We start from the raw sequence: 23,018 nt of genomic DNA on the forward strand, positions 1-23,018 counted from the left end.
TAAAACTATAGCTTTTAAAGCACATATTATTTCACCACTTAAAATGATTAGGAAGATAATTAGGGGCTATAAACTTTAATGTTAAATGAAATCTATTGTCTGTGTTGGAGAACTACAAAATAGGAAAGAATGCAGACAGTCCCCTCCTGTACACCCCTCCACCCCCGGCCTCCAATAAAGAATATAAAAATTAAAGAAGAGCAAAGTAGAAAATATCTGATTGACAGGCTCCACCTACTCAGCTTCCATGAGATGAAAACCCAGTCAATAACTTGGTATTTGGGGATTGGCTTGGCATTTAGGGAGATTGGCTGATTGGATGCTATGGCATTTCAGGTCAAGACGAGCATATATATACCATATACCAGAAGAAACAGGAACGTTTCTGTTACTACCACCCAGACAAGAGCATATTCATCTATTTCAACAATTCATTTAGTTTGTATGTAAACCCTGTGAGAAAAGAGAGAAGAAAATTGTTTAGAAATAAGAGATTGAGATTACTGGCATCCCCCAAATTTTGTGGCCATGAAAAGGCTAGAAATTGCTCTATGACCGGCATTATTTCTACTTTTAGCCACTGTAAACAAGTACAGGTGCCTATAATATCATGCAGGTTAATAAAAGCCAGTTGAAGATTATACATTCAGTACATGTAGTGAAAAAATGAAAACATAGTAGCAAATAACTTCTGTTAATACATAATGGTTCTGAATAATTACACATAAGCTTGTAATAATGATCACTGTTAATGCAGTTGAGGAACAGAATTGAGGCAGGAGAGTCTCAAAGGAGAATTTAGTTTTATGCAATATAAATGCACTCATATATAATTTTTGGAATGAAAAATAATTTTTAAAAAATTAATGAATGTATGAATGAATCTGGAAGTATTGAACATGACAAAAATAAGGGGTGGTAGATGTGGATGGAGATGTCCCTGCCTTTTTTGTGTGAATAAAAACTGGTCATTACACTGTCTCTGGAATCTTTACGTAATATTTTTTCATAGCTTATTTTGACCAACTGGTTTACAGAAACAAAGGAATTATAAATCAGCATCTTTCCAAAATCATTTTTCTTTGTTCATAGTTTTGAGAAATACCCAACAGAGAAAAATTGGCTGTGGTATGGTATTGTGAAACAAATTAATATCAGTCAAAAAGTTGGTGGGGGGTGTTTGTTTCATCACAACATCACAATAGCTTTGGTAAATCAAATGTAATAAATTCAGTTGAAAAATCATTAGTATGTTCTTGCAGTTCTGTGCTGTATTTTTTTTTTCGGGTCCTATTGGTAATTCCTCTGGGCTTTGTTCAGAGGGGTGGATGCTTGGACTCTGAGTACTTACGCTTTTACTCCACCCGCTTGGAACTTAGCATCAGGTTTACAAAAACCAAAAACATAACTTTTCACAGGAGCTTGTTATTTCTTTTCTCAAAGTTGGTTGAATCAGAAGTGTGATTAGGCTACGATATCCCCTGCCCTTGGCATGTGTTCCTTTAGAAAAGCCAGACGATCCAGCCCTTAATTCCTGGTTAGTAAGATAATATCCATAACTGGGCGAGGCTCGAGAGATGGAATAATTTGGCACAGCACACCTCTGACTGAAATATAAATGTGACTCTTGGGGCCAATGAACTATTTTTTGGTATGTCTGTGAATTTCAGTTTCCTTTCTCAACAAATCAGCTTCATGTTTGAAATGTCTGAAAGAAGCTCCCTGTTAATGTTCTCTCTAACCTTTCTGATTCACACATTTGATTTTCTTTCTGACAATATGTCACCTTTATTCCTGCTCCAAATTAACCAAAGTGACACTCATTGTGGTTTATTGGCTCTCTAAAGTGATTCTCCAAGATATTCTTTGTAATACAGGAACCATCTTTTTATTGAAAATTATATTATAGAAATAATAACAGCTGCCACCATTTATTATCTAGTATTTTCCCAACATCACATTAATAAATTCTTTCTAATATTATAACAATCTGTGATGTGATCTTATTTCCTTTCCTTATACCATACATAATCCAGGAAGAAACTGAAATGAGGTTCTTTCCTAAATAGCTTTCCCAGGGATACATGGCAAAATAAAGGTTTAAGTCTTATTTAATTAATTTTAGTTAATTTTAATTAATTTTAGTCTCATTTTGTTAATTAACACTCTTTCCCAAAAGCCTGCCAAGTCGTGAATCTCACTATAATGGTAAGAGTGAATTCTGCTACCTACTAGCTATTTCGAATTTGGGCAAGTTACTTTTTATCACTAAGCTGCATTATTCTCTATTAGAATAAGTTTTAGCTGATAGGTTATTGTTTTTGTTTTGGTCATTGGATTTCTCTTGTTTTCGTGTTGAAGGATATAACCTACCTATCTACTGGACGGATAGTACAGAGGTTAGGTTTTCTTTCCTAACATATTACCCACCCCATTCAATTCCTCTCACCACACGGTTTCTGAGCATCACTGGTTGCAACTTGGAGCACCTCAAGTGCTGGTGGGTTGCTGTGTTGCTTTACCATCATGGTCTTTGCAGTTGGAGTTGTTTCTTGTGTGTTGTATGGTTAGGCACCGAGAGATAGGATGTCTTTGTAGTTTTTGGTGAGTTATGGAGTGGTGAAAAGGCTTTGCTCCGAGCTGTGATCCTCGTGAGCAGGGTTCACTCTTCCCTGCGGAGCAGAATGGTGCTCCTGAGTTCAAGGCAGAAATCCCGACCTTGTTTTCTTTTTTAAACTTCAGTGATTTCTGCTCTTATATTTGCAATTTTGTTCTGCTTATTTTAGACTTTAATTGCTTTTCTATCTCCGGTTTCCTCAGATAGAAGCTTAGGTTAGTGTAAATTTAGTTCATTCTCTTTTCAAATACAGGCATTCAAAGCTATGTGGTTTCCTTTAGTATTATATATTTTGTAAGTTGTATTTTCTGTATTGTTTCATTTGGTTTTGGTTTTGGCCCACACGTGGTTGTGCTCAGGTCTTACTCCTGACTCTGCACTCAGGAATCAATCCTGATGGGCTGAGGGACCGAACCCAGTACCAGAGTTCAAACTCAGGTTGTTGTGTAAGGCCTATCCTCTGTATTATCTCTCAGGTCTCCTGTCAGTGTTTACTTTTCTGAGGTGTTTAAAGTCTGACAAATTTACCACAGCTCATGAATAGAGTTATACAATAGTGATAGCTTGGGCATATCATTGTATCATTTTTAAAAGGAAATGTTGTATCCTCACAAAATCATTATTTTGTCATGCTTTTTGTTTATTCAATATAGATAAATTATACATGTGTTCCAAACATCAGATGAAATAAACATTCAAATAAATAAATAAATAAGCATGCTAGTAGTATTTAATCTTTCACTGTCACTGTCACTGTCATCCTGTTGCTCATTGATTTGTTCGAGTGGGCACCAGTAACATCTATCATTGAGAGACTTATTGTTACTATTTTTGGTATATCCAATAAGCACAGGTAGCTTGCCAGGCTCTGCCACTCGGGCTTGATACTCTCGGTAGCTTGCCAGGCTCTCCAAGAGGGACGGAGGAATTGAACTCGGGTTGGCCAAGTGAAAGGCGAAAGCCCAACCGCTGTGCTATCGCTCCAGTCCATTTAATCTTTAAGTTAAGTTTAGATATTTAAAACAAAAAAAAATTGTGTATCTTTTTTCCTAAAATATTAATCATTTCCAAAGTACGCACCAACCTGGGTTCGATTCCCAGTATCCTGTGTGGTCCCTCGAGCACCACCAGGAGTAATTCCTGGGTGCAAAGTAAACCTTGTGTATCGCCGGGTGTGACCAAAAAAAGCAAAAAATAAAATAAAATCAAAAGGACAAAGAGCAAAATAAAAGCTTGAAAGAAACTGATAAAATGGAAAGCTTACAGACTGAGGACGTAAGCACCTAAACTCTTCATTCACTCTGGTAGGACCCAAGTTTATGTCATTTTGGATTGACTCATTGCCCCTTCTTACAGAGTTTTATCCATAAATGAGAGGATTGAACTAGATCATTTAGAAGGAGTGGTTCTAATGGTAGATTACTTATTCTCAGTCACAGTATACACCATTATTATGCAAATTCTGACATTTTTAAAGAGTTATTGTAGTTTAGATAACATGGTTACAATAGTATTAACGTTTATGCTTTGATATACACCAGCACTAACATGTCTACGAGCATCCATCGCTGTACTTAATGTCACTTCTAGTCTACCTTAAAGTAGAAATTTTTCAAAAGATTGGTCATTTTCCTATAAAATTTGCCTGGGGTTTATTTCTTTGTCTTTTGTTTTATACTGGTAAAGGAAAAAAAAATAAAAGGGACAGACAGTATAAACTGATAGTTTTTACTTAGTTTAGCAGCGATACTTTCTTCAGCTAAAATTTTTTACTGGAATTATATGTAAACCAAGTGCCTAGACCTTTACATAGAATAGTTGTTGAGTCAGCAAAATAGAATATCTCAGACTTCATCTCTTCTTGTGTCGCAGTATTGTTTGTGTTTTTTTTTTTCTTCAGGTCAGACAGCTAAATATATTCTTTCAAAAATGTGTATATACCAGGATGTTTGCCTGCTTTGTTTGACACATTAGTCTAATTTATTGTTAGGTGCTTTTCTGTGACAATTGATTTAGAGGTACCATAAGTTAAAACTTTCAATTTGGGAGAAATCAAAAACACCTGGCTGCTGAAGAAGAGTCAATTTTGATTTAATGCAAGCTAGATTACTGATAGACTATATGTAATACATAAAATCTTATATTTATGTTTGTGTAATACCTGCATATGGGCATATGTTTGTATGTGTGTATGTATTATATATAATGGTGAAGGACTGGAGGACATCTTGTGAGCGATACATAGATATAAAGAAAGATAAACAAGGCAGGAGAAATTTGTTCAAAGGACCTGACATGTGGAGGTCCCAAATTCTGTCCTGAGTACTGATTTTAAACCCCCAGCACCTCTGAGTGTGGCCTTAGTGACCGCTAAGTCTCACTTCAAGGCCAGAATAGAAGAATATTATGTGTCTGAGTTCTGTTGCCAGGAGAGCTTTTCCCCAGGAGCCCTTGGATAATCCTACTGCTTATGAGTTCCCCTCCCCCAAAACAGAAAATGCAGAATTAGCAAAGTTTATAGAGAGAAAAATGTTTTCTATAATGTTTAATAAAGTAGCACCTTAGAGTTTGTACCTTGACATTTGGTAAGGGGACGTAGAGATGTGGAAGACAAGTAACAGGTTCAGTAATCATACGCTTTTGGAAAACTTTGCAGTTTTGCAGTTTTGCTGTATTTCTCTGAAATTTATAGTGCATTTTTTTTCCTTTTAACTTTATTAAACCAATACTTCCCAACTATGTTTGAATTTGTATCTTTTACTGGGATTTTGGAAAATAATTGCCCAGAGCACTTTCTGATTAATACTTTGAGTCAGTATTATCCAAAATAATTACAACTGACTAAATGCTTTTCTTCTGGAGAATTCAGTGTTTCATGGTATTCAGTGCCCACAAATGTAAGCTCCAAAATCTAATTTGAAATATATCTTTAAATATGCATTTGATTTTCACAGTGTCTCTCTAATGGTGATAAAATAGCATTATTTTATTTTCTATAAATGACATTTTGAATAGTACTATATTTGCAAAATAATGAAATAATTTAATTTATTCCTTAGATAAAACTAAATTATAGTTCTGCAAGTTCAATACAGCATTACTCTTCATTTCATTCTTTAGGCTAGTTAACATTCCATTGAACCAAAGACAGGCAGTATTTTCTGTCCATTTTTAAAATTTGGTCATTTAAGCAATTGCATGTTAACTTATTATACGATTTATTAAACTAAATTATTTTAATTCATAATTTGATTAAATATATGTATGCCTTTTATTTTCTAGCTTAGCTAATAAAAATATAACTTGAATTTCTATTTGTTCACAGGGAAAAAGAGGGACTTAGTATTTTATTATATATTTAGTTGCAGAATAAAGTGATTTTTTTAAAACTAATATATTGTAAGCTGAGTAGAATTAGTTTCAGTTACCATAAACAATAGAAATGACAGTGAGATTTATTGTAGGTTGTTTCTTGCTAAATGTTATTATATTTAACAGTTACAATTTATAATGCAAATGAGGATGTGGTGCTAAATAGTTGTCAACCTTTCTAAGTTGTTCTCTCCATTGTTACATTCCCTGACCACCACACCAGTCTCTGTCTCTAGTGGTGGGTTCTTTAGAAGATGTTCCTATTCTTTCACACTTGTCAACAATCAGGCTTTTCTTATGTGCACTTTCCTTCCCAGAGGAAATAACGTCCATTCCCATTAACCAGACCTCTGCCAGCTCCTCTGCTAACATCATCCTATGCTTTACCTGTCAGCACTTTTCTCCAGTTAAACTTAACTAAACTTTCTTAGAGCTAATTCATCCCTTCATTCTGTTGTTTTATAGTCTAGTCCTTTGGGGGGAAAAAAAATCTCACTTTTCCCTTTAGCCTTCAGGCTGTTTCATATTGCATCTAGTATCTACACATTTGATTCAGACATTTTTGTATTGACTTATCTCCATTCTCACTTTGTAAACTGCTTAAATACTGGAACCTCAACCTCCTGTATTCCATGACAATAACTAATATACAAGCAGTTAAGAATAGTTATGTAAGTGATATTTGTTGAATTACTTAATAAGTTCTGAAGCAGTAGCACAGCGGGTAGGGCGCTTGCCTTGCACGTGGCCGACCCGGGTTTGATTCCTCCATCCCTCTCGGAAAGCCCGGCAAGCTACCAAGAGTAGCAAGAGCTACTGGAGCAAAGCCTGGCAAGCTCCCCGTAGCATATTCAATATGCCAAAACCAGTAACAACAAGTCTCACAATGGAGACGTTACTGGTGCCCACTCAAGCAAATCGATGAACAACAAGACAACAGTGCTACAGTGCTTAATAAGTGAATTAATTTTGTAGCACTGTAGCACTGTCAGTCCGTTGTTCATCAGTTTGCTCTTGTGGTCACCAGTAATGTCTCCATTGTGAGACTTGTTACTGTTTTTGGCATATCGAATACCAGGCTCTGCCATGCGGGCGGGATACTCTCGGTAGCTTGCCAGGTCTCCTAGAGGGACGGAGGAATCGAACCCAGGTTGGGCCACGTGCAAGGCAAACACCCTACCTGTTATTTTAAAATATTAGTAAAATGTTATTTGAATGTGCAAGAATGTCTAAGGACAGAAGCAATTGTTTTCAATAGTGTTGATTTGTAAACGATTATTTAAAATATGTATAATAATAGCAATGTTTATAAAAATATATTTATGATATACTATATATAATTTAAAATATATGCTAAAAGCAATTTATAAATATGCTTCTGTGTTTTATAGGTGATTTTAGATAAAATTATAAATCTTGATTTTAGTAATATCTGACTTCTCTAATTTTTTTCTAAAATATTCTATAATATTTGACTTTCATTCTTATGAATAGCTGTAAACAGTATTTTTTTTAATGGAATCACCATGAGATACACTTACAAAGCTTTCATGTTTGAGTTTCAGTCATTCAATGATCAAACACCCATCCCTCCACTTGTGTATATTTTCTACCACCAATGTCCCCAGTATCCCTCCCTCCCCCATCCCGCTCCATCCCACATTTCTACCTGCCTCTATGGCAGACAGTTTCCCTCTTACTCTCTCTCTCTCTATTTATGGGTATTATGGTTTGCAATACACATACTTAAAGGCCATTATGTTTGATCCTTTTTCTACTTTCAGCACAAATCTCCCATCCCGAGCAATCCTTCCAAATCATCATTGACTTAGTGATCCCTTCTCTATCCTAGCTGCCTTCTCCCCAGCTCATAAGGCAGGCTTCCAGTCATGGAGCAATCTTCCTGGCCTTGTTTCTACTGTCCTTTGGTTTTATATTCCACAAATGAGTGCAGCCAATATCTGCCCCTCTATTTCTCACTCATTTCACTTAGCATGATACTTGTATAATCTCTGGGATAGCCAAAGGAGGCCCCAGCAGCTCTCCCCCTTGCTGCCGGGGTTGGGTTGTCTCTGGCCGCTCGCCCAGCCTGGACGGCCCGTACCTACAGAGGAGGAAACGAGGTCCAAGACAGTTGATTGATCAGTTGATGTTTGTTCCATTCTTCCCATGTGCCTGTGCCAGTCTCTCTGCGTCCCCCATTCTAGTCTCAGACTGCCCCTCATTCCCATCTCCTCCTGTCTCCTGTCTCTCCCGCTCATCTCTCTGCACTCTGTCTTGCTGCCCTGCCCTCTCTCTCCTCCCCTCCAACTCTCTTGTCTCTCCAACTCCTTACTGGGGGTAGATGCTACACCCAGTCAGGTAGCAAAATTAATTTAAGAAAGTCCTTCCTGATATCCCATCAGGCTCATGGGTAGAAACACCACCTAGGGACCATTCTTCTTCTCCTTAGTCCAATCTCTTAACATCTTGATTGACATCTTAATTCTTTTTCTTAATATTAGTTATTTTGTATGGACACGGTAAGAGATACATTGAGCTTGTAGGGTGGCTCTCTGGGGAACATCTCGCCATGGATTCAGACTATAGTGCTCAGGCCGGATTAATCATTCCTAACCCTATCAGGACCCGAATCTTGTTATTGCTTTCTGGATCATGACAGCATTTGTCAATGACCAGGCTCTTAACTTATAGTTAAGCATTATGGCACTTTGGCCAGGCCCATTTCAATACCAGGGTAGCACATAGCTCACCGCTTGCCCTGAATCCATCGAGTCCCTCATTGGTACCCTGCTTGGGGGTGCTAGGAAGTAAGGGCAACTGAGGCTTAGACTGAGAAACAGATGTCCAGGAGGTAAATATCATTCAGAGTCAATTCACTCCCAAGTTATGAAAGCATAGCATTAACTATCTTCTTGTCTATACAAAAAGGACATTGCTCTGAGTTAACTATACAAAGGACTTAAGGAGAAGAGAAAAGCAGTATTTACAAGTCAACAGAGAACAAAGAAAGAAGTTACAAATAAACACAAAGGAATCGGAGCACTGTGATGGGAGTAACCCAATAAATCTAACCTCCTTATGGCAAGGCAGAAAGGACAAACCAGTGTTATCCTGAAGATACTCTCCATGTCCATCCACTTATAATCAAATTTCATGGCTTCATCTTTCCTTACAGCTACATAGTATTCCATGTGTAGATGTACCAAAGTTTCTTTAACCAGTCATCTCTTCTCGGGCACTCAGGTTGTTTCCAGATTCTGGCTATTGTGAACATATATAGTGCTGCAATGAAGATATAGGTGCATATGTAATTTCTACCGTGCTCTTTTGCACCCTCGGGTTATATTCCCTGAAGTGGTGTTGCTGGGTCATATGGAAGCTCAATTTCTAGTTTTTTTAAGAAATGCCCATATTGTTTCCGAAAAAGGCCGAACCAGTCAACATTCCCACAAACAATGAAAGAGAGTGACCCCACCCCTTATCCGCATCAGCATTGGCGGTTCTTGTTCTTTTTTGATGTGGTGTGAGATCATATCTCATTATTGTTTTGATTTGCATCTCCCTAGTCATTAGCGATGTAGAGCATTTTTTTCATGTGCCTTTTGGCCATTAATATTTCTTTTTTGAGGAAGTTTCTGTTTTTTCTGTTCTCCACATTTTTTGATTGGGTTGAAGGGTGTTTTCTTGTACAATTCTACTAGTGTCTTGTATATCCTGGATATTAATCCCTTATCAGATGGGTATTGGGTAAATATTCTTTACAATTTTGTGGGCTCTCTTTGTAATTTGGTCACTGTTTATTTTCAGGTGCAGAAGCTTCTTAGTTTAATATAGTCCCAGTTAGCTGTAAACAGGATCAAATAGTCTGTAAAGAGTAAAATTAAGAGAAAAAGGGTTCATCAACTACTGGTAGATTAACAGATACACTTATGCTCTAAGCAGTGGCATGCATATCTATAAAAAGTTCCTAAGTACATAGGAATGTTAGAGATGTTTGTCTACCCAGATATCATTTGTTCCAGAGACAATCAAAATATAACAGAGAAGGGAATGCAGCAATACTACAGCAGGTAGGTAACGTACCTTGGATGTGGCCCACTGGGGTTCAATCCTTTGCACTCATAATGGCCTCCGAATCTCCCCAGGAGTGATCCCTGGACATGGAACCAGAAATAATTCGAGCATAGCTCGGTGTGCCCCCTAAACACACACATACACAAATACACACACGTGTATATATATATGCATATATACAAAGACAAGTATTTAATATTATTAAAGTTTAATACTTATTTTCTTGTTTTGAATCAAAATGTAAAAATGTTGTTTTTTGTTTTGTTTGTTTTTAGTTTTGGGTCCACACCCAGTGATGTTCAGAACTTGCTACTAGACTAGCACAGCCTACCCATCATGCTATTTCTTAGCCCTAAAATGTAAATTTTTTTTTTTTTTGGTCTTTTGGTTCACATCCAGTGATTCTAACTCCTGGCTCTGCACTCAGGGATCACTTCTGGCAGTGCTCGGGGGACCATGTAGGATGCTGAAAATCAAACCCAGTCAGTCCCGTGCAAGGCAAACACCCTACCTGCTGTCCTATCGCTCCAGCCCAAAATGTAAAGTTTTAAAATGTTTCAAAGATGGAGCAGTAAAAGTAACTTCACCTATGTTGAGAAAGCTTTAAAAACTTCAGTTAAACACTGTGGTACACAAAGCTGTTTGTAATATAGTTGTTTCAGGCATTCAGGATTCCAACACCAGTCCCACCACCAGTGTGGCCTTCCCTCTGCCATTATTCCCAACTTCCCACCTACCCCCAAGTCTGCCGCCTTAGTAGTCACAAAATTATGTGTTTTATATTGCTTGTTACAACTTAATGACTAATGGAATTATCAAAAAATACTCCAGTAAAAAAATTTGTGGAAATTGTTATATCTCACAATGAGGTCATTAAGTCTTTTTCTGAGGATTTACTAAGCTGTTTTGTTGCTTCTTGAGCTTGTGTTATTGAAGCTTTTTTTTTTTTAACAATTGAGCATTTTTCTTCTCTGTGTAGTACTCTTAAGAAGTCATGTACTACTAATACTACAAAGAACTATCAGTAAAACTTCTGTTGAAGTAGATTTTAAAAAGTCTTTGGGAACAATAAATGTATTACATCAAATAATACACTTGGCCTATAAAAGCTATAGAAAGGGATTACTAGTATCAAATTCTATCTAGTTAGTATTATATTAATTGTGATTTATATGTCACAAGCTAAATATAAGTACAGGCATATAGGATACACATATACAGGTATACTAGCCTATTTATGATTAAGAAACATGTATTAAAAAAGAACAAAAAAATACAAAATCTAAGTCTGGCCAGGCCTAAATTTTAGGTATAAGTTATAAGTATTCCATCACTGACTCTTATGTGGCAGATTTTATACACCAAAAGATTTGGAGGAACATTATTTGGTAGTATTACAAAATACTTGTAAAACTCTTGAAACTATTTAAGTTGCTAAACAAAACAATGAATGTATAAGTAGTTCTCTGGAACTCGAGAACCATTTCCCAGAGCGTCTCATGTTTAATGCTAGAATTGTGTTTAATGCTAATATATTGAGCTTAATAAATACTTAAAAATAAATAAGAAAGGAGTTTGTATAATTTCCATATGGATTTGATGTGTTGGGTAAATGTAAAAGAATTTTTACTTCTTAAAACTTTTAATATCCTCTTGTTTATATGAGAATATCCTCATGTTCCCTCAAGGGAAACATAGAGCCCATAGCACTTGAAGGAATTATTTGACCATAGGATTGTTTTTTTTCATCAAATGATCTGCATTACTTTGGAACAGACTAAAATATTGATATAATGTTTCAAAGAGGGAAAAATGATAACATGTAAAATAATGCACCTTACATTTCTGTTGTAAGAAATTATACACAAAAAAAGGTGTTATCAGAAAAACGCACAACCCTCTGTCATCATTGAATTTATGGATTAGGGGGTAACTTTATAAGAAACTAACAAATATGAAAACAGTTGCACGGTGTAATTTATATTGAGAAAAACACATTGGGAGTTGAGGCAATTCATTGGAAATCACAGAGATTGCAGAGAGGTAATATTTAAGTTGTATGCAAATAGAAAGAAATAAGTTTTTAGAACCAGGGCTTTCCATGAAGAAAGAATAACATGTGCGAGGAATAAAAGTGGGAAAAAACTAAAGGCCAGAAAGAAAAAGACAAGAACTCTTTAGTAAGAATGTGATGTGGCAGATTCGATCATGCAGAACCTAGAGGACAAAGTAAGGGACTTTGGACTTTATATACTTAGGAAGTTCATGCTTAGGAAGATTTTAAACAGTGAATTTTATTACTTGATTTAGTTTATAAAAACATCACTTTTTCTTCTCTGTGATTGATTAAAAGGAGGTAAGAGTGAAGTCTGAAGACTAGTTAACACTGTTGTAATACATCAAATGGGAGATGAAAGAAATATAACATGTTGTCAGATTCAAGATGAAATTTGATGTTTTCTAGTAGAACGTAATAATAGCAAGTAAATATGAACTTAATTCCTCTTTCTCCTCTGCTCTCTTTTATAGAGAGCCCTGCCAGTGATATTTAACTTTATGCCAAATATAAATTATATAAATTATATTTCTCTCTTGAGTTTGACTTTATTTTATGTAATATTTGGAAGATTTCCAAAATGATTGACAGAGACAACATGTAAAATCCCTTAGAGTCACACTTTCCATGTTAGCATTTCTATTCATCTTATCCTGGCGCTAATTTATTTCGGTATTCCATTTCACTTTGAATGAACCTCATTTGCTTTTACCTTAATCAAGACACTGTTGTACAGAAAATTTGTTTGAATATTAAATTAGTGCCATGAGAAATAACTCTTGGCAACGATATGTCACCATGATATTCCTTGTAATAACTGTTCTCATTACTGTCTCTCTAGCCAGACATTATGCTACCTAAATTTAAATTTTACTTTGTGCCATTTTATACCCATAGAATAAACGCATGTACCTAGAGTTTATGATGAAAAATAAACTAAGAAATGAAGTAATCTCTTCTATATAGAATGCTTATTTTACCAAGAAGTTTCTGAGGATTAATGTTTTTGGTTTTTTATGTTTTGATTTTTGGCTCACACTTGGCTGTACTCAAGACATTCTGGCTTCCTGCTCCTGGATCATTCCTCATTGCTCATGCCATTGATTGAACCTTGGTCAGCTACATGTAAGGCTAGTACCCCATCCACATACTACTTCTTCAGATGCACATGCAGATTAATTTTAACATCATTAGGCGAGTTACATTTAAGTGAAAATTATAAGAAAATGGGGTTTTGGACCACAAAGAGATAAAGGGGGGTGGGGAGAAAGAGAAAGAGAGAGAGAGAGAGAGAGAGAGAGAGAGAGAATTCTGGGCTGGAGCGTCTAGAATAGCCCCTGAGTTCTGTCAGATGTGACCCAATCCCTCCAAATAAAATGCAGTTCTGTTGGATATTTGCTTTCAGTAGTTATGACCTAGTTTTTTTCTGAATTTCAGAATTTATACTTTTTATCTCTGGAAGTTGTATGTGATTATTTTTTAAATCTAATTTGTAATTTTATAATTTACTATTTTTCTTAAGAACATCATTTATTTCTTGAAATGTGATACACATTGCTATTGTATTGCTATTGTTTTCTATTGAAATGTTTGAACCTTCACAACCAATTTCTTTTGTTCTTATTTCTGTTATCCTTATTCATTTTATTCATGTTTCTGGTCTTCACATGAGAGAAGTAATCATTTAGAGTGTGATGCTTATTTTCCTTGAAAAATGACTTGTGGGAATTTTTAAGGTCTTTTTTGAAGGTGTTTCCCCTGGGGATGGATGGGGAATTATTTTTATTTTAATGTCTACAGCCATTAACAGTCTTAAACCATTCTAAAAATCATGGTTTAACTTTTCTTCTTTCTTCATTTTTAGATTTATTAAGATATAATTAACAAAACTAAAAACATTGATCGTCTATAACATGCTATTATATGTACAAGTATATGTGATATATATGTATTATGAAAGAATTCCCTAATTAAATCATCCATCATTGAGGGTTATTTTAATTTTAACAACTCAACTGATAATAATTTGGGAGTCAGACATAGTCAAGGTAAGTCTGTGGTCAAAAAGGGATCTGTGATATGCCAGCTTTTTTTAAGGAGGGTGCCCACTTTAGTCAGGCATACTGTAGTTTTTATCTGCTTGTACTGTGCTCTACAACTCTGTAAGAACGTTTAGCATGAATTCCAGTGATTCCAAAGGAATGACCTTAGACTGTGGCGTCCTTATCTCTCTGGAGTCTTGACTGTTCTTAGATTTTCATTTAATAATACCTTCGTAACTTACCAGTGTGTAAATCAGCATTATATAGATATCAATCTTACAGTTTTGTCATGTTTATATACATACGTATACATACACGCACACACATCAGATATGTACTTACATACATATATTCCTGTGTTTTTAGTACTTTTTTTAAAATTCAATTTTACTGTTGTACCAGGATTTACAATATTTTTAATCAAACTTTTCATGGATACTTCATTACACTACCATACCCATCACCTGATCCCACTTCTCTCTACTAGTGTCCAGAGGACCCCCTCCAGCCCCTCTCTTTCACACACACACACACACACACACACACACACATATATTCAGTTCTATAGTCAAAAACTTTTGTTCTGAAGAATTGACCATTTGGTGTTCCCTTACTATGTTTCCTTTTTTAATTTCCCATATGGGAGATACCTCTAATGCATTTAGGCAAGATTTATCCTAGCCTTTCAAAATCGGGGTGATGTGGAAGCTGAAATTGAAGTTCATAATGTACAACCTAGCGAGAATTGCACTGAAAATATAAAGTCTAAAAAAAAATAAATAAATAAATAAATAAATAAATAAAAATTCTGTGGATAAATTAATCTGATTGTTAAAAGTAGCTTTATGCTACACAGATTTTATCTTTAATACAAAACATCATGGAATATTTAATTCAGAGCAACTAACTTATAAAAGTTCTTGGGAAGATAAGAGTAACAACAATAAAAAATGACAATTAGTACTACTAAGAACTTAATAAAACAATTTTTCAAAATACTTTGCATGCATTATTTTATTTGATCTTTAGCCTATTTTATATGTTGCTAGCTAAGAAGACTGAGACACATTACAGATAATAAATTATAAAACAATGTCAAACTTAAGCTCTTTAGAATCTGAAACTCATGCTCAGTACTATATTGCTGCCCAAGCACTAAAGGGAAATGAAGATAACTTTTATTTATGCATAAAATGAATGTAATCATACATATTTAAAGCCTATCTAGTATAGAATGTCATAAGTATTGGTTTGTAACTATATTACAAAAAAGCTTCAATTACAATTGTAATAGTATAACAAATTACAAGAAAGCAATATAATACAATAAAGCAGCAGCAATAATTTATATTTCCAAACAGTAAAAGATTATTTTATGATAAATTGAAAAATTAACCAGTTAGAATATTCTGAACTTAATACCAATATAATTTGTAAAAATCAAGTAGAAACTAATAAAAGTCCTACAAATAACACAACATAAAATTCAGTTAGAGAGACAAATAATACCATGCTTACATTTAGCTAAGGTTATGTGGAGTGAACAACTGTTTGAGAATAATGATTCAAGTAAGTACAATTTCAAGCTCAAAAAGAAAATGGTTACAAATATAATTAGGAGAAACTGATGATATTTGCAGTTGACACATGGCATGTAAAGAAATAGTTTGAAAATATTGTAAAACTAAATACTTTGAACTCAACTACAGTCAGCCCTTGAGTAACTGGCATAATTGGGATAAAGAATAGATAGGAAGGAAACCACAGTTTTCCCTCAATTGTGGGTTTAGAAAAACCACAAAAAAATAGCAATATAGCAGAAAATAGCTGTATTAATAATTTAGTATTTAGAACATAGTTCACAGATATTATACTACAAAAGTGTACTACAGTACAAGCACTTTGACTTATGACCACATAAATTGTTTACCCCCAAATTCTAATCTGTTAAAACAACTTCTTAGTAAAGCTTTCTTGTGTTTAGGAGATTTGAATTCAGTAGTATGCCTTCTCTGATTCCATTGCTATCTGTACCTATGTTCAAACATAATTCCTGCTCTATAGCATTGCTGCATTATGTGATGAACAGAAACTAGTCTGTCAGTATAATTGTTACTTCAGGAAACGTCACATGTCTAAATAGATAATCAAGAGATAAGTGTACCCTCCCAAATGTAAGGTCACCTAAATAATCTCTAGATGGAAGTTACTGTTGCTTTGTTCCTATAATATACTTATGCAAATTATCTCCATTTTTACATAAATAAGACTGCAGGAATAATTTTTCATTTGCTTTGGCAAGCTAAAATATTTTTTATTTATCATTATCATTGACTTATAATACTATGGAACTGGAGCTATAGTCCATCAGGTAGGGCTTTTGCCTTGCATGCAGCCGACCCGGCTTCGATTCCTCGGCCCATCTCGGAGCCCAGCAAGCTTACTGAGAGTATCTCGCCCACACAGTACAGCCTGGCAAGCTACCCGTGGCATATTTGATATGCCAAAAACAGTAACAACAAGTCACACAAAAGAGACGTTACTGATGCCCACTCCAGCAAATCAATGAGCAACAAGATGACAGTGATACAGTGATCTAATATTATATCAGTATAGAAGTACAACTGAAGTGAATGGACCCCATACAGGTAGCTTATGTGCAGCAGAAAGGCGAGACACAGTCACTACTTTCTTCCAATTCATCTCTGCACCCCCAGGGCCAGCTGGGAAGGGTAGGACTGATAAAGTCTGCAGTGATTCCATGCGGCACTAGCCAGAGCCCTGCCACCTGTCATCTACTTGGTCTGGGCACGGGACTTGATATCGCCACCCAATTTCTTGGGGAACCACAGATTGAGACTGCAGTGAGGAATTGCTCTTTGCAGGAAAGGAAAACCAGTCCTAGGTCTTACCCAGGTTTCCAGGTCCTTGTCTTTCTCACAGAAAGGAATTTCAGGAGTAGACAAGTGGTGAACTAAAAACAGATTTTATTTGGAGGCTTTTAGGAAGAAAAGGAAGGAGAGAAAGTAAGAAAGAGTAACGTGTTCTAGAGAGAACTCAGGCATCTCCAAAAGTGGAGAGTCCCTACACACATCCCAGCTTTAGACATGAAAGTGTGAAAGCACACATCTCAGGAAGGGAGATGCAGGTAACACATGTGCTCAGCCCCCTGGACACAAGCAGCATATGGGCTTGGGCTGCCTATGCACGGTGCTTCCTTTGTTAAAGGTGGCTTTTGTAGGGTTTCTCCAATCTGTCCCAAGTGGGGCTTTCTAACTAGGTAAGAATCTGTTGCTGGGGGGTTGCCAAATGGGTAGAGTTGGAAGTGGTCAATGGTCCTCTTTGAAAACTGTTTTTCTTGACCTATTCCTGCTGGATCTTCTCTTAGAGGTTGGGTCCAGCCTTCTTTGTTCTGGATAGGCTGAGCCTCAAGGGTTAATCAGATTAAAGGAAGGAATTGAGGGTTCTTGAGGAATTTCCTTCCGGCCCTCACTAGAAAGTGGCCTAGTCTGCTGCTGGATAAGGTCTTAGCTGGTCTTGCTTTCTGTATCCACAAGGTGGGTCAGCCTTAGGATTTGTGGCTTTTTTACTTCTCAGGAATTTCATTGTGGTGGAGGGCCTTTTCCTATCTACCTGACTGCCTACATCACAGCTGAATACCTCTATGTGTGCAGGCTCACCAACAACACAACCGAAGTTCTGGTGCCAATCTCATGAAATCTTTTCCACCCTGTTTTCCACCACCCTAACACTCTCCCAGAAAAAAGTAGCCATGATACTTTTTACAGGGTGTAAAAGTTATTTTTGTTTCTATTTCTTTGGTCTGACTGTTTCTGTTTCACATATGAGAGAAACTACACAGTAATTGTCTTTCACTTTCTCACTTTGCTCAGCACAGATTTGTGAAGTTCTATCCATGTTGTCCATAAATAAAACAAAAAAGACTTTTAAAAAGATCGTTGGGTAGTATTCCATGGTATATATAGAACATTGTTTAACCTCTCTCCTAACACTGGGTATATGTATTGCAGTTGTAAATGGCACTTCAATGAACATGGGAATGTATCTTCTTAAATTGATATTTTTCTCTGTCATTCATGTAAATATGCAGGAGTAGATTTGCTGAATCACATTACGGGTCTGCTTTAATATTTTGAGAACCCTCCCAAACTTTCCTATAGTGGCTACACTAATTTACATTCAGTTCTGATTCCTTTTTCTTTATGCTCTCCACACCTTAAATTTACTATTTTTTGATATAGGCCATTTTGACAGGTGTGTTTTTGAAGATTCTCAAGGTGTTTGCTATGTTATAGCTTCCTGAAAAAATACTTGTTAAATTACTGGACTTCTGATTTGAAGAGCAAACAAATTAACTAATTCCAATTGGTTCCTCCCTTGGATACTATTACTGTGATTGAGAAAACAAAAACAAAAGCTTAGTGATTATTTGCAACTGAAACAGCCTTTGTAATGAGCTGGCAAAATGCCATACAGTTACTGAGCTGAATCTAGAAGTTGCATTTCCTAACTAACCTCTTAATGTTCTTTCATATTCCATTTACAGCTCCCAAATTTCTTTATGTTAGGCTTTATTTTTCCAAATTGTTCTAGATTTACAGAGAAAAATGAGAAGAGTTCTCAGATAGAACACACTCAGGTCTCTGATATTGTATATATTCCATATCATACCAGTATGGCACCTAATTATGGCTAGTAAACATGTATTTGATACCTTGTAATCCCTAAGTATATAGTTTATTTAGATATCTTTAGAAAAACAAACCAAAAAATTTACCGGCTGTTTATTAGTGTCCTTTAAGTTCAGAAAAATGCATTCTGTGGTAAATTAAGTTTAGGAAATGCTTGCTTTAAAAAAGTTAGATACTTCATGCCTGAAAATCTCAGAGCTCTGAAGACATGTGATTTAAATTTCAAAGTGAATCAGGATTTTGCTTTATTTCCTAAAATGATTAACTAACTGAACTTTTCTCAACTAAAATGTTCTGAAGAACTTCTATTATGAAGAACACCCTTTAGAAAATTCTGACTCAGATTGAGTTAATATGTGAATCTGGAATTATGAAACTCATTTCCTTACTCCTATCTGGCAATATGGCTGAGTAATTGATAATGGTGGTTAGCTCCATGGATTAGCTATTGGCTAAATGTGAAAGGGTAAAAGAAAGATCTTTTCTCATATATTATTTCTACCTTTTTAACATTTTGTACCAAATGTATATATTAGCTAAATGAATACAAGTAAAATGGCATAGACAGAACTACTTTGTACTCTTGTACTGTGTGTAAATGAATAGGCTATCTTTTTGACATGGTATGTGCTGTCATATTGTTATGGTCTGTGCTACCATACTATATGATATTTTCCATATTAATTAAATATCACATCTAACATCGTTCACATGGTTCCTGCTCCCATATACAAATTGATACGTTGTTCAATGTAAAACTATCAGTTTTGTAAGAATAATGATAGTTCAGGGGGTAGGGCGTTCACCTTGCACAGTGACTGACCCGGGTTCGATTCCTCTGCCCCTCTCTGAGAGCCTGGCAAGCTACCCGTGGCATATTCGATATGCCAAAAACAGTAACAAGTCTCACAATGGAGATGTTACTGGTGCCCGCTCGAGCAAATCCATGAGCAATGGGATGACAGTGATACAGTGACAGTGAAATACTGTCTTATCTATAGATAAGATCAGAGTACAAGTAGAATATAAGAAAAGTATACTCAGACATATGTATCTGTAATTAACAAGATTAGTAGTATAGTATACTTCATTGATTATAGCTTTTAGTCTTATATAGGTAATATAATTTTAAAGTTGGTTATTGTGACTGGGGTATAGCTTAATGGTAAAAGCACACATTTTAAATGCATGAGACCTATGTTTAATTCCTGGCACTGCATGCAAAGAATTTAAAAGTTTGTAAGTTCCTATTCTTGCGAAATTAACCCAATTTGCAGAAGATTAAAAATAAAGTTTAACTAAGCAAGATATTGTGCAATGAAGGATCTATTATAATTTAGATTCAGTACAAAAATGAGTTTGTTGGCCATTTCATTAGGAAATGTCTTCACAAAAAGAAAAAAAAACGAAAGGAAAGGAAGGAAGGAAGCAAAGAAGAAAGAAAAGAAGAAAGAAACAGAACATAAGAAGAAAAAGTACATGTTGTAAAGTACTTGGTTACTGAGACCTTCCCAGTGATATATCGTCCCAACTTATTAAAATTAATAATAAGAGCCTGAAATGGCTCACTGACTAACAGTACCTTCCCTGTAAATATGAGGACACAGTTTTGGTCCCCAGCACCATCCACATGTACCAAGCATGGTCTTGGCACTCTTCTCTGTGGGAGTTGCCCCATTACAACAGAATGTGTTATATCTGGTGCATGGGTGTGGGAGAATACCAGGACTAGGGTGTGCAGTCCCTCACAAGAACTGAAACTAAGAATGTGTGAGCACTACGGCCAGAACTGAGAACGCTCCCTCACCACCAAGCCAGTGTGGCAGTGCCAAAAGAACAACCAGAATTTGTATCATGAGCACAGCAATGAAATGAGTACCATTCTCCACGAGCACTAATGCAGCACTGCGAGTCCAGTATCTGATTACCAGTTAGCCACACAACCACGCATCACTTTAACAACAAAGGGAAGGTATAGGAGACAAAAATAAATGAAACCAAGTTAAAATTTTAAAATAATAGCTTTAATTTCTTTCCATATTTGTATATTATCATTATTCTTTTTCTTTCTTTCTTTTTTTTTTTTTTTGCCCTTACAATAACCCTTGGGAGTACTTGCTATGACTAATTATTGATGACACTTGATGAAGCAGGAAATGAACACACTGGTCAAGGGCTATTTTCAAGATTTCTCAGAGATTTTAGGCCATATTAGCCTATCTCTCTTGACTGGACCTCTAACAAAATGTACTACCTAACTTTAACAACTGCCTAATTATACAAAGCCTCAATAATTAGAAACTGAGTCATAATTAAAGGAAATATGTTATTAAGTATTTTCAACAATGTTCAAGGAATGTCAGAACAATCTTTTTAGAATTAAGACACAATGGTAACTCTCAGGACTATCACCTGAAGACCACATTAAATTTGATTATTAGCCTCTATTAGGTCAGGAAAATGAAAGAATATAGTCTTACATTTTTTTCAGTAATAATTCATTTCCTGTTTGGTTTTCCAGAAAATTACCAAGTATTTCTATTTTCTCCCTGAATATTCTATTGAATTTTCTACTGAAAACAGTAAATTCCTAGTGAGAGAAATCATGTCGGTTTCATCAGATGTTGTTATGATACCTATATAGGCTGGTACATAATCAGCATATACATGTAATTATATATTAATAAATATTCATGAGTATTGAGAAGTAGAAAAATGAGCAGTTATTTAGAACAGTCAAATTTGTCATCACATTAAAATATACTAAAAAGTAGGCATTTCTATTTTAATCTCATTAAAGACATGAAGAGAAAAACATTTCAGAACATGAAAACACAGATCATTATTGAATTCTTCTGTTCAGTTTTATTATCATATTATAAAGTAAAGCAGAGCAAAGCAATAAAGACATTCAAATAATCTGGTTAGTCTCTTAAGATTGTAGACTTTCCTCTAGTCTCATTTTCAAGTATCAACTGTTAAGATTTTAGGTTAACAAGAATCATTTTATAATCAATCATTGTTGGTATAATAGAAATGAAGTCATACAGTTACAAACCATTGTAATTTGATACTTTTCAGAGTTTGGGAGTTTTAAATTAAGTGTGCAATGCAGGGAAATGATGGCAAGTATCTAAACTAATAATACCACAGCAACTGAACTCCTCCCTGACTCAGTGGCAGGACTGATTAGGCAAGAGGATTCTCATCACAGCAGGGCTTCAGCTTGGGGCAGAGACTGTCAGAGATGCTGGAAACCCTGACTCATCTTTCCGTGGCTTCCTTTCTACTCTCATAAGGCACAAAGTGCGTAACCAAACAGAAAAAGGAGAAAGTGGGGGAAAAGGGAAGGAAAGGAGAAGGGAAATTTCATAACTCTCTAAAATATTTCAATCTTTTTTCTTCTTTATCAGACCTTATTTTTGTGGGAATCCATAGTTTGTCCTATTGTGTTTAGGATTCAAGGCATTTACTCTGCATGGAGAATGGGCAACTTAACTTCATTCCCTCTCTCCCTTTTATGTATTCTGAACAGATTTTTTTCAAGATGTTGGAAAGAAATAAGACTTTTTCCCAAAGAAATTTGGTCCAGAGAAATATCTTGTGAATAGAAGAATCCTAAACGTTTCCAAGGAATTCTGATTGAATTTTTTTTTTAAATCCATTAATTCAAACTAGGGTTCAGTTTGCCCAGAAAATGATTACAGGGTCAGGGATGTAACTCAGTAGTAGTTCATGCCCTGTTTAGGTGAAGCCATGTGTGTGAATGATCCCTAACACAGAAACAAAAGTGAAAAAGAGGCATTGTTTTATCAGTTGGTTTAGGGTAAGTGCATGGAGAAGTTTAGTGCTAGATGAATATTTCTGTAGTCCTTCTACAAATTGAAATATTTCACACAGTATTCAACTTGAAGGACTACCAACTTTCCAATATTTAAATTAACTTTACTAAATATAAATATAAAAACCACAACTTATAGTTTAGTGAAGGGGTGAGCAAATGCACAAAATCTAGTCTTTGAAGGCAAAATAAGGTACGTTTTAAGAAGACTAGTACTTTTTTCATCTCTTTTTATTGCAGTTCTGTGATTTACAATACTGTTAATGATGGTTTTCTATGTGCTTAATTCTAAACTACACTC

At 35.5% G+C, this 23,018-nt stretch overlaps 1 protein-coding gene across 4 annotated transcripts in view; it reads left to right on the plus strand.

Moving 5' to 3' along the window:
• XRCC4 (X-ray repair cross complementing 4) overlaps positions 1 to 23,018 on the plus strand; it is a 249,188-nt gene that overhangs the window by 182,101 nt on the left and 44,069 nt on the right. For 2 of the 4 annotated variants that reach the window (XM_055140879.1, XM_055140901.1), the window contains one exon: positions 13,177 to 13,247. The exons of 1 other annotated variant lie outside the window; for it this stretch is intronic. In XM_055140879.1, coding sequence (XP_054996854.1) covers positions 13,177 to 13,247 — 71 coding nt within the window. Of the gene's footprint in view, positions 1 to 13,176; positions 13,253 to 23,018 lie in introns of all 4 variants that reach the window. One more of the 4 variants, XM_055140893.1, reaches the window with a different exon arrangement.

The sequence above is a fragment of the Sorex araneus genome, chromosome 1, assembly GCF_027595985.1.
Source record: "Sorex araneus isolate mSorAra2 chromosome 1, mSorAra2.pri, whole genome shotgun sequence".
In the NCBI taxonomy this organism is placed as follows: Eukaryota; Metazoa; Chordata; class Mammalia; order Eulipotyphla; family Soricidae; genus Sorex; species Sorex araneus.